At 42.9% G+C, this 12,865-nt stretch overlaps 1 protein-coding gene across 1 annotated transcript in view; it reads left to right on the top strand.

The window, feature by feature from the left end:
* The window catches only part of LOC149866417 (solute carrier organic anion transporter family member 1A2-like), an 80,177-nt gene extending 67,512 nt beyond the window's left edge, over nucleotides 1–12,665 (top strand). The window contains exons 10-16 of the mRNA XM_090043580.1: nucleotides 359–523; nucleotides 4,677–4,872; nucleotides 6,460–6,625; nucleotides 9,544–9,728; nucleotides 10,208–10,272; nucleotides 10,914–11,031; nucleotides 11,808–12,665. Coding sequence (XP_089899706.1) covers nucleotides 359–523; nucleotides 4,677–4,872; nucleotides 6,460–6,625; nucleotides 9,544–9,728; nucleotides 10,208–10,272; nucleotides 10,914–11,031; nucleotides 11,808–11,982 — 1,070 coding nt within the window. The 3' untranslated portion in view covers nucleotides 11,983–12,665. The remainder of the gene's footprint in view (nucleotides 1–358; nucleotides 524–4,676; nucleotides 4,873–6,459; nucleotides 6,626–9,543; nucleotides 9,729–10,207; nucleotides 10,273–10,913; nucleotides 11,032–11,807) is intronic.
* The last annotated feature ends 200 nt before the right edge of the window (nucleotides 12,666–12,865 follow it).

Raw genomic sequence — 12,865 nt, 5'->3', positions numbered from 1 at the left:
AGTAAAAATTTAATCAAAAGCAACATAGAATTGAAGAGAAGAGAAATTGATAAAGCATAGGAAATATTAGAGCATGAAAAGAAAAGCTAGGCAGTCATTGTGTACAATGCCATATGTTGCAGATGGGGTTATGACATTGTGGAAGAGACATTTTGGAGCACACAAGGAATATTTTGGGTTCAAATACAAAGTCTTTAGAGGACCATGATAGCTGATTTTACTTAAAGCAGCTCCAGTTCAGTCCAAGATCTAATTTAGGGCCTCTTCTTCTAACTTTCCTGCTTCTTTAGCCACACTCAGCAGAGACTAATTCGTGTTGTGGACCTTCACATTAACTCCGTTTTTTCTATCATTCCAGATTTCCTGCCATTTCTTCGGGCTTTGTTTCACAACCCTGTGTATATGCTGTTTGTATGCATTACTGTTTTACAGTTCAATGCCTTTGATGGCATGATATCCTTTATGCCAAAATATTTGGAACAGCAGTTTGGGAAATCTGCATCAGACGCCATCTTTTTAATAGGTACACTTGCATTATGTTTGTTTTTTCCCTTGATCAGCTAATGATTATACTGAGGGCTTTATACAGAAAATATGTTTATATACTGAGAAAGGTGCTTATACAAGAGCTAGATTCAACACAAAACTGTCATCTGATGTTATGAATTTATGAATTTATACCAAATGAATCTCTTAACTCATTTTAGTTATCTTTTTCTAACCATAACCTCACACACATTTTAAAAATTAATCTTAATGTAGTGTCATATTTATGTTTTCATGTTTATGAAAATGACACGTTGATAGCACTCCCTCCAGAGACAGCAGTTGGTTGAATATATGCTCAGCCAACATTGTTTGTGCGCATTAGTGTTTTCCATCACACCCTTCTCTGAACCGTTGCAGATTCGGGCTTTTCCTAAAGCCATATTCTCTCATTTATCTATAACACCACATGGCAAAGGAACAATGCTTCCAATGTTTGCCTACCCTTTCTGAGTCTGTCTTGTGTTGCTTTGTCTTCTCTGAAGATTAGTGTTAGAGGACAACATAGTGATGGCCCACTAAGCGGGAACCAGAGCAACTCAGGAACAAAAGGGAAGGCTTCTATGGATCTTTTTCTCTTCAACGACTTCTACTTCCAGTGTCCATTCATGCACTTTAATTCACCTGGAGTGACTTTGTTTGATCAAAGTAACAACATACATAACCAAAAACAGGAAAATAACCCTTTCATGGGCTTGTTGCATAGGATACTTAGCAAATGTTTTATCTGAGACATAGTAAGTGTTACCGTCCCATATTAAAAGTTAGAATGTGTTCTAAGTAGTTGCATGGGAATGCTTACTACTATTAGGGCTGGAATTGGCTCTTCCCTCCCTCTTCCCCCTCACTCCAGACATTGAATTGACCCTGGCACAGCTTGCATGTCTGCCTGTGAGGACATGCAACTCCCACCCTCAAATCCTGTGGCCTCCCTGCTGCGTGCTTAGCACTGTCCAGCCAGGGAGTGCCTGCTGCTGGTATACAAGGGTGAGCCAAGTCTCTCCCGTTGGAGGTGGGTGGAGGGAGGTACCAGGGAGCAAAGGGAGCCAAATCTCACGAACGCTGCATGCCCCCAGAAGCTGAGGGGGCATGGTGACCTTCCGCAGGTGGTGTCGATAGCATGGCAGCAGTGAGCAGGGAGCTCTTGCAGGCAGCCACAGCAGTGTCAGTGGTGGGGGTGGGGGAAGGGGGGGGTTGGTGAGCGCTGACCAATGCTCGGTGACCACCTGCAGACACCACCACAGTGGCAATGGCAGCTAGGGACTGCCCACCAACACCGCCAGCAGTGTCAGCAGTGAGGGGGGTGGGTGGCAAGCGGCAACCACTCACAGGAGCTGCCGGCTGCATTGGTGGTGCTTTTTGCATGGTGTGCACCACCAATCTCAGGGGTGCACATGCACCTGCGTGCTCCCCCTATGCGTCGCTAACGCTGCCATTGGATCTTGAGGTTGAGCCATGTCTGTGCCACTGGCAGAGAGATGCTGTGGCCAGTTCAAAGCTCTGATTTGGCATGGAGGTTGGGACCAACAATTGGCTGATTGTCAGTTCTAGTTCCAGCATCACACTGGAGGCAGTTTCAAACTCGGGTGTATTGTCAGGGATGGGACCGACAGCCAGTTAGCTGTGTTTGTATTATCCCCATAGATCAGCCCCAGAATAACTAAACGTGTTACTTAATACAATCTGGAGATACTCCTGCAAAAAGTTATAACTTTGCTATAAAACGATTGCACTTAACATGTGTTTTTCTGTTTGAGTGCACAGATGTTCATGCTTTAAGTGCAGTTAACATATCCTAAGTATAACATGCAATATGGCTATAAGTTAAATCCAGTCATAGCTCATACCTAAATTTAGTGTCTAACTAACTCCACCTGCATCAGTCTCTTTAAACTGCCATAGTTTTTAAGGTATAATAAAGGATCTTGAAGGTATAATAAACACATCTGATAATCACAGTTTTTGAAGTTGCCTACATTACACCTCATAGCTCTCATGGCTCATGCCACTCTGGTGTTCTGCTATTGGTGGAAGTACTCTCAAAAGATCAATCTTACTAGCTCTGTAGATGAAGAGTTATTTCCTGCATTTTCATAGATTCATAGACACTAGGGCTGGAAGGGACCTCGGAAGATCATCGAGTTCAGTCCCCTGCCCACAGGGGCAGGAAGTCAGCAGGGATCATAGGATCCCAGCAGATAAACATCCAAATGTCTCTTGAAGGCATTCAGAGTAGGCACTTGAACCACCTCCAGCGGCAGTCTATTCCAAACCTTGGGGGCTTGGACAGTAAAGAAATTCTTCCTTATGTCTAGCCTGAAACAGTCATGGAGTTTGTGACCATTCGACCTTGTCATCCCTTAGGGTGCTTTGGTGAACAGATGTTCCCCCAGATCCTGGTGAGCACCCTGATAAACTTATTGGTGGCCACCAGATCACCCCTGAGCTTGCACTTTTCCAGGCTGAAAAGTCCCATGGCTCTCAGCCTCTCATCATAAGGTGTTTTCCTGACCTCTGATCATGATCATACTCGTGGCTCTCCTCTGCACTCTCTTAAGCTTCTCCACATCCTTTTTGAATTGTGGAGCCCAAAACTGAATGCAGTACTCCAGCTGCGGCCTCACCAAGGCCGAGTACAAGGGGAGAATGACGTCTTGGGATTCACTTGAGAAGCATCTATGGATGCAGGCCAGCATTTTGCTCACTTTGCCAGAAGCAGCATCACATTGCAGGCTCATGTTCATCTTGTGCTCAATCATGACCCCCAAGTCCCTTTTGTCCGTAGTGCTAGCTAGCGTAGGACTGCTGTGCCTATAAGGATGCTTCAGGTTTTTCCTCCCAAGGTGGATAACCTTGCATTTTTCAGTGTTAAACACCATTAGGTTCTTGTCTGCCCATTTTCTGAGCCTGTCAAGGTCTGCCTGGATCACCCTTCTGTCCTCAGGTGTGGATGCTTTACCCCAGAGTTTGGTGTCATTGGCAAACTTGGCCAGTCCACTTCTGACACCAATGTCCACATCATTAATGAAGATATTGAAAAATATAGATCCAAGGACAGAGCATTGGGGGACTCCACTGGTCACAGGGCACCATGATGATTGACTTCCATCAACCACCACCCTCTGGGTCCTACCAGCCAGGGGACGGGGTCAGGCTCAGCACCCAGCTAGCATGGCCCAGGCAGTGCTGCTTGCAGGTGACAGGCCAGGCTCAGTGCCTGGCTGAGGGGCATCTCCATAGTGATTGCAAGGCCCACAGGCTAAAGCTGGGCCCAGACCTTGTAGACTCCAGTGACAGGGATGCTGTCAGTAGGTGAAGAAGATTGGGCCAGGCCGGGGCCGGACTGGGGTGACGCTGGGGTGAGGGTCAAAAGTATTGATACAGTGTATAAGTCGAGGTAGAAATTTAAAGGTACCATATTCCATGGTGTTTAATCAACATGGTGTATAAGTCACCCCCATTTTTCTGATCCAAAAAGTTAGGAATTTTGTAGATCCAGGTACAAGTCGATTTAACTTTCTGGATCAGAAATATAGGGTAGACTTTTACTGGTCCCTGTGCACCCTCACTATGGGCCATGTACTTCAGGGTAGACATGTGCTGCAGTGCTGCTTGCAGGGGACAGGGCTGGGCTCAGCCTTGGCTGGCACACCCCCATCCCCTGTGAGTAGTGCTGCTTGGGCCATGCCAGCAGAGCACCAAGCCCGGCTGTGCCACTGAGTCTGGCACCAGTTGCAGGGGACAGGGCTGGGCTCAGCGCTCAGCAGTGCCATTTGCAGCAGACAGGGCCAGGCTCGGCGCTTGGCTGGCATGCCCCCATCCCCTGTGAGCGGTGCTGCCTGGGCGTCATCAGCTGAGCACCAAGCCTGGCACTGCTCACAAGGGACAGTGATATGGTGTATAAACCAAGGTTGAATTTTAAGAGTTAAAAATTGGGCTTCAAACCTCAACTTATACACCATGAAATGTGGTATCATATTATTGCTAAATTAAAGCATTTTTTAACATAACATGAATATTATGCATAGTCACAGGAATTATGGAATGATTAATATAGGCCATATTGTTTTATGAGCAGTTTTTTGCTTTCCTTTGTTATTTTAATGTTGAAATTCTACTTATTTGTACAGGTATTTACAATTTACCAATTATATGCATTGGATATTTTCTTGGAGGCTTGCTGATGAAGAAATTTAAGACAAATACTATTCAAGCTGCCAAAATAGCCTTTTGGATCTCTTTACTTGAATACCTTATCTACTTTGCTGCTTACTTCATGGTCTGTGAAACTTCTCCAGTTGCTGGTTTAACAGTCTCCTATGAAGGGTATATTCTTTTATGTCACAGTGCTGAAATGACCTGTTGTTCCCTTGTAATAAAATATGTTCTAATAAGTACCTTGCCAAGGAGGTTGGTTTTGGAAAAACAAAATGGTCTTCCAGAAAAAGAACAAAAAAACAGGTTCTAAATTCATAGGTTACAGGGGTTATCAAACTATGGTATATGAGCCATATCGGGCCTGAGGATGTGGGTCTTTGGCAGCATTTGGCAGTGTGGGGTTTTGGCAGTAGTTGCTTTTCCATCCTGCCTTATGGAGATGTGCTGTAGGGGAAGTGATGGTGGTAGCTTGGTTCTACCACCTGCATTTCTCTGATTGGAACTAGATCACTCCAGCCTGCAGCCTGAAAAGGTTGCTAACCCCTGTCTAATGCACCAAAGTAGGAAGTCTAGACTTGGTTTCCTGCCCTCCTACCTCAACCCATTAAAAGAAGTAGTACTGAGGAGGTGGTTAGCACAGCCCTGGATGCCTTCTTTGGGAGATGAAGTACCCTCGGTCTCAGCAAAGGAAGTGTTTTAAACTATGTCCTTTAATGTTCTAAGGACTTAAAAGAGACCATTGACTCCATTTTTCTAAAAGGTGGATGCAAAAATGAACACAAAAAGTAGAGTCACCATTTCCGTATCAGACTAATGCAGTTACACATTTAAGTTATGTAACTGCCATTGTTAGTAAACTGTTATTCATCTAATTGATCATTCATACAGGAAAGTAAAAACGATGGAGAAAATATCACTTTCACATATAGTAGTTTCTTATATTACAATCATAGAAAATTAGGGTTGGACGGGACCTCAGGAAGTCATCTAGTCCAACCCCTTGCTTAAAGCAGGACCATCCCCAACTAGATCATCCCAGCCAAGGCTTTGTCTAGCCAGGTATTAAAAACCTCCAAAGATGGAGATTCCAAAACCTCTCTGGGCAACCTGTTCCAATGCTTTACGACCCTCCTTGGGAGCAAATTTTTCCTAGTATCTAACCTAAACTTCCCTTGCTACAATTTGAGACCATTTCTGCTTGTTCTGTCATCTGCCACCACTGAAAACAGGCTAGCTCCTTCAGGTGGCTTTAAAACCACCTTCAGGTAGTTGAAGGCTGCAATTAAATCCCCCTTTAGTCTTCTCTTCTCCCGACTAAATAAGCCCAGTTCCCTTAGCCTCTTCTCAGAAGTCATGTGCCTCAGCTTTCTAACCATTTTCAGTGCCCTCCACTGGATTCTCTCCAATTTATCCACATCTTTTCTGTAGTGAGGGGCCCAGAACTGGACACAGTACTCCAGATGTGGCTTCACCTGTGCTTCATAAAGGGAAATAATCACTTCCCTCAATCTGCTGGCAACTCTCCTACCAATGCAAGCCAGTATGCTTTTAGCCTTCTTTGTAACAAGGGCTCACTGTTTGCTCATATTCAGATTATTGTCCACTGTAACTCCCAGGTCCCTTTCTGCAAAGCTGCTGCTCATTTTTTTAAGTTCTTGATAGAGTGTTTTAATTTTCAGCATTAAAAACAATGAAGTATTTTAACAGTTTTGAAGTATTTTAACTTCAGTTGTTTATCTTTTGAATGTCTTTCAGAATAGAACAAGTTTCATATATGGAAACAACTCTACTTGCTGACTGCAATAGTGATTGTGATTGTACACTAAAAGTGTGGGATCCTGTTTGTGGGGACAATGGAATAACTTATGTTTCACCTTGTCTTGCTGGATGTAAAGGATCAAATGGGACTGGAAAACACATGGTAGGGCACACATTTTGTCATGCTATGCCTTGAACTATAGTCAACGTGATGCAATGGCAGAAATACACACCTATGGACTTAACTAGAATTCATAAAGTGTCTGTAAGATGTGGGCAAAGTGGTCTGGATAAAATAAAAACTAGCCTGATGCTTTGCTCAGAAATGAATATCAACATAGATTTAATTAATCTTTTTCAAACTAAATAGAAGTCCAGATAATGGCCTTGTTACATGGCAATTTTGTGTGGGTCCTGGAACTCTTAACACCTGTAGTCCATATATTAGCACCTAAAATTACTTTTAAATAATCATTAGGCATCTCCAAGTTATGCCACACAAGCACAGGATTAGCTCTGAACCATGTTACCCAGCTTGTGTTACACTAAGGTGTAGCCACTCAGTGTAAACACTCCCCTATTGCCTTGGATTGGGCCCATCCAGATCCCTGCTTACTGTTCCTCCCTTGTTTTTCCCTCTCCAGTTTATATGTGGCTGCCCACACTGTCTATCCCAGGGGAGCAGGCATAGAAGGGTTAATCTGCTTGTCTGGCCACTGCTGCTCTTTGGGTAGGTTTGGCCTAGAGAAGAGCAGCAGCCCAACAGGGGCCAGGCAGACAGGTTAACCCTTCCTTGCCTGCACCCCTTAGACAGACAATGCAGGGACAGACAAGCCAGGGAGGAGGAATCTGGGGGGGCTGAGGAGAACCAGGCTGCAATCTGACCTAGACAGGTTACAGGGGTGGGCGGATGAGAATAGGATGGGATTCAACACTGACAAGTGCAAAGTGATGCACGTGGGGAGGAACAACTGGCACCATACCTACAGGTTGGGAACTCCTTCCTTGTCAGTACAGAGGCGGAAAAGGATCTTGGAGTCATCATTGACTCCAAGATGAACGTGGGCCGGCAGTGTGGGGATGCAGTCAGGAAGGCCAACCATACCTTGTCATGCATCCACAGATGCATCTCGAGCAGGTCTAAGGAGGTGATCCTCCCCCTCTATGTGGCACTGGTCAGGCTGCAGCTGGAGTACTGCATCCAGTTTTGGGTGCCACACTTCAAGAGGGATGTGGACAACATGGAGAGGGTCCAGAGGAGGGCCACTCACATGATCAGGGGGCAGCAGGGCAGGCCCTACGAGGAGAGGCTACGGGACCGGAACCTGTTCAGCCTCCACAAGAGAAGGCTGAGGGGGGATCTAGTGGCCATCTACAAACTAGTCAGGGGGACCAGCAGGCACTGGGGAAGTCCCTGTTCCCCCGAGTGCTACCAGGAGTGACCAGGAATAACAGTCACAAGCCAGCAGAGAGTAGATTTAGGCTAGCTATTCAGGAGGCGCTACTTCATGGTCAGGGCAGCTAGGATCTGGAACCAGCTTCCAAGAGAAGTGGTGCTGGCTCCTACCCTGGGGGTCTTTTAGAGGAGGCTGGATGTACACCTTGCTGGGGTCATTTGACCCCAGTGCTCTTTCCTGCCATGGCAGGGGGTCGGACTAGATGATCTACTCAGGTCCCTTCTGACCCTAGAAACTATGAAACTATGAAACCAGGGGAACCCTGGGGGGGCAGGGGGGAGCCTGGAATGAGAGAGTGGAAGAATTCTTACTTTTCAGTCCTTCAGGCCCCTGCTGGCTTGAAGTATGACTGCTCCACACTTAAGCTAGCACTAAAACCAATCAATGTTTGTGTGCCTAAGTGTAAGGTGCAACAAAACCCTAAGCCTGTTCTGATCACAGACAAATGTAGATACATCAAGAATACCATATGAGAAGGCTTTTATGATATTTTCAGTCTTTGAAACCTGGAAGAATTAGTGATCACACAGCAAGAATTAAACTCTCTACCAAGGATAGAAAAATCTCTTAAATTCTATAGGATGGTTAGAAAATAACACAGTAAAGCGTTATAAGCCTAATACTTTCTGAATTTTCTGTTAGGTTTATACACATACATTAGGTGGGACATGGCTAAGAATAATAATGCAATGCAATCAAAAACATCGTAAAGAATTTAGAAACCAGTAAAATATTTTAAGGAGCTATAAGATCAGAGAGAGGGTCAGATGGTGATGCTCTTGCTCACATGTACACTAGAACCCAGATACTTCACAAGTTCCCAGGAGAAGATGAAAGTTTCTAAAGTATTCAAAGGCATAGAAAGCCACAGAAAACAGCTGTGCAGGACTGATGATGTGATGTGCTCCAACTGTGGCTTTTATTTCAATGGCTTCTGCTTTTCTGATCAGCTATGTGAGGCTGCTGATGAGCTCCAGCTGAGCAGAGAAGCTGCACCCTTTGAAGTAAAAGCTACTCAAAAGAGTGGAGGGGCCTGCTCCTTGAACCACTTGGCTATGAATGATCTAGGCTCCACCTCATCACTAGAAGTCCTTTTTGCTGTGAATAACATATTTACCCAAATACACGACAACCCTGAATGTACAATGAACCCCCCCACCCCATACTTATATTCTACACATGGCAAAATTTGTACATTTATTATAATTGTCCAGGTATGGAATCTAATTATTGGAAGATCATCCTAAATTTATACCCCGCACTGCTGCAGGTGGTGGGGGAGAGGTATTGAGGGGGGCAGTAATGGGACAGGTTGTGGGGGATAGACAGTTGAGGAGGCAGTAGGGAGGGCACATGGTAGGGCAGGCAGTGGGGAGTGGTGAGGAACAGGCGGTAGGGGGCAGGCAGCTGCAACTCCAGCTGTAGCTCCAGCCCCAACTCTGGGTTGGGACTGGAGCTGTAGCAATTACCTAACCCCTCCTTTCCCCACCTTACACTGCATCTACTAATTTAGAAAACATGGTAATACTTTGACCTGAATATGTCATGTGGAATAATATACTGTTTTGTGGGCGTGATGGTAATCACATTTTGAGCCTCAGTGATGAAATTTGTCTCTTGACAGGTATTTGAAAACTGTGCCTGTGTTGCAGCATCAGCATTTTCATCTAGAAATATCTCTGCAGTTCTGGGCCAATGTGATAGAGAAGAAAACTGTGACAAGATGCTTCAGTATTTTTTAATATTATCATTAGTCTGCTGTTTCATTTATTCCTTAGGAGCCACACCAGGATACATGGTCTTAATAAGGTAGAATAAAATAGTATTATTGTAAGAACTTAAGAGCTCAGCTGAAAAATTCATATCAAGACATGAATCCCTTAGTCATTAGGGAAGTTCTAGATGTCTTCTATACCGAGCATTAGGATTTAAGATAAATGTTGTCAGCTTTATAACCTGATGTGGCTTCTGCCTATCTGCTGTGTCCCAGATTAATACAAAGTGAATGTACTAAGACATCTCAATACAGTGCATAATTGTTAGTCTGTTAGATCTGTTGGCCTCCATGCAAATCTGGATGATATTGTCAGAGGACCCTTCTCTTTTGTGCCTTGTTCTAGTCAAGTTCTAGACAAGTACCTGAAAAAGACCTCCACTTTAATGACAGCCATTTAATCAGAATAATGGTCTCATTAAGAGGATTTTGGTTGAAAAACTAGCAGTAAGTTTATCTATAACATTTATGTATATTGCCATTTTTTTCAATATCCAATGCAATTATTGCTTAGGTCTCTAAAGCCTGAAGAAAAGTCATTTGGTGTGGGCATCCATGCATTAGCTGCAAGAGTATTAGGTAAGACATGCTTTAAGCACATCTTGAGTACTTCTATGGCCAGGATCAGAGATGATATTCACAATATGCACCCTCTCTTATATGACAGAAACCTTCTTAGTTGCTGATGGAAAAGGCAGAGATAGATTAAAACAAATAGATTTCTTTTTTGGAGGCCTGGGGAGCTGAGTAGAAAATAGAGCAACTTTTAGATCGTTCTTATTTATGCCAGGGACTAGACTTATTTATGCCAGGGACTAGACAAGGTCCAGGTCTAAAACCACTTTATGCCCCTTCCTTCTTGCAGAATGTACACCAGGAAAAAATTCAGCTGAAAGACAGTTTTTTTCCTTAGATCTCTCTGGTGACAATGTGCAAATGCTGAGTTTTGAGTAGCAACCACAACATGCATATTTTAAACTGCTGTGTGTATTAAATGTTAAAGAGGGATCAAGAAGCAAAGTACCTACTCAGGTGGAGGACACTAATGAAGGACTGAGGATTATATGAAACAGAGGTAATGTGGATGGTATAAGAAAAGAGAAGGATAATTACAAACAGCTGTGGCTCTATAATTCTATTAATTACTATAACAGGTGAGGTATTTATGTAGCATCATAGATGTCTTATACCTCTTTACCATCATACCTTTTTCTTTTTAGCTGGGATACCATCTCCAGTTTATTTTGGAGCTTTGATAGATACTACATGTTTGAAATGGGGAACCAAAACATGTGGTGGAGAAGGAGCTTGTAGGATGTATGACATTGTCACATACAGGTACAATTTTTTTTTGCATATTTATCTATCCTTTGTTAACTGTATTTATCACTGTATCATTTATGTTCTTGGCCTTTCTGTAATTGAGAAACAACACATTGAGATTGGAGATTGCAAATTTCTTTCAGTATCAAATTATTTCCTCTTAAGGCAAACTTTGCCCAGTATTGTCTTTCATAATAGATTGTGACTAGAAGTTTCCTTTTTGGAATCTGCATGCATCTAGTCCCTTCATCACAAAGGATCTTAAAATACTTTATTATAGTAAAGGCACTGTTTCATTCACCTCAGAAATGCAGCAATTTGGTGGGAGGTGGCTACTGTTTAATAGCTGACAGCACTAAACAACAATGTTAAACAAGAAGTGAATGACACTGTATCCAAATGAAATTACTGAAGGAATTTAGCTAGACAGAGTGTAGTTACCCAAGTTGGAACGAATCCAACATACCATTGTGAAAGCCTTTGTTCCTACAAGGAATACTGCAGATCTTGAAAAATGGTAGGTATTTAGGCCCCTATCAGCCTTATGTAGGCATGTTGGTTCCATGTGGGATCACAAGGAACAATATCAGTTCCTGAATAATCAGTGTTCCCTCATCCATGCATTTATCCAATCTAGACTGATAACAAAAGGATTATGGCACAACCTATGAACAAAAACATATTCTAGACTAGCTGGCCGTTGCCCTGAAGGGAATTGCATTGCAACAAAATAAAAAGCCCTGTTGTGCTTCATGTGTATGCACATTTAATAAAGCATACTTTTATTCCAGATGGTTCTACCTGGGTCTGCCAGCAATATTGCGTGGAGTGTCCTATATCCCATGTGTGTTAATTCTCCTTATTTTAAAGAAGCAACTTAAATCTTCTGAAAACATCCTTTTATCGGACACACCAATGGAAATGCAGGTCAAAGAAGAGGAAATGAGTGAACAGAGGCATTCTTAAGCCTAAATATTTGCACTACACATCATGGGACAACTTTGTAGTGTAAACCTGGACATATCTTTATTAATGATAAGTTGCTGAAACTAGCCAATGCTTATCCTGAGACTAATATAATTCTAGATAGCTAGTTCCCCATTCTTTTATTAACAACATAAGATACAACTCCAGAGCAGACAGTAAAAATGGCGCATGAATAGTACAAAGCAATCCAGTTTCCAATATAATAATTTAAGGAATATCAGAGGCTAGTAATCTGAGTAAAAAACTATGAACCCCAAAATACCTGCAGTGAAATTCTGGACTCCCTTCAAGGAGGTCCAAGTTTTATCCCTGAAGTCTATATCAGGTTCTGCCACAGGTTCACTCTTTGTAAACTAGTCACATAACCACTTTGTGCCTCAGTTTCCTGCAGTGGAGGAGGAAACTTTTCTATCTACTTAGATTGTAAGCTCTTTATGGCAGGGACCATATTCTGGTTCTGTGTTTGTACAATACGAGTAGAGCTTTTGGTGCTGTGGTAATACAAGTAATAAAAAGAATAATACCTTGGTATGAAGGTTATTTAATGTTTCTACACAGCATTTAAGATGGAAATCTCTCAGTATTTGTGATATGACAGAAAATATTTCACTAAAGAAGGAAATAAATCATGGTGCATGTGAGTTGTAAGTGACAGAATAATAAATGAGGGCTATTTTGCACATTGTATTGATGGATACTGAAGATTGTGTTTCCCCAGCTTGTTCCTTGAAGGGTATATGATAGTCACTAATTTAGCACTAATTTGTATATCATCAGCTTTACCCATCTCCCTTAGTCCTTTAATCTCTTCTTTATGGAAAAAGCATTTGGGATGCTATAATGAAGGCCTGAACTAAGAACT

This window comes from Crocodylus siamensis, chromosome 4 (genome assembly GCF_052110815.1).
Source record: "Crocodylus siamensis isolate JL-2025a chromosome 4, ASM5211081v1, whole genome shotgun sequence".
Taxonomy (NCBI): Eukaryota; Metazoa; Chordata; order Crocodylia; family Crocodylidae; genus Crocodylus; species Crocodylus siamensis.
Note: the sequence above shows the minus strand (reverse complement) of the source record. Positions and strands in the feature narration are given on the sequence as shown.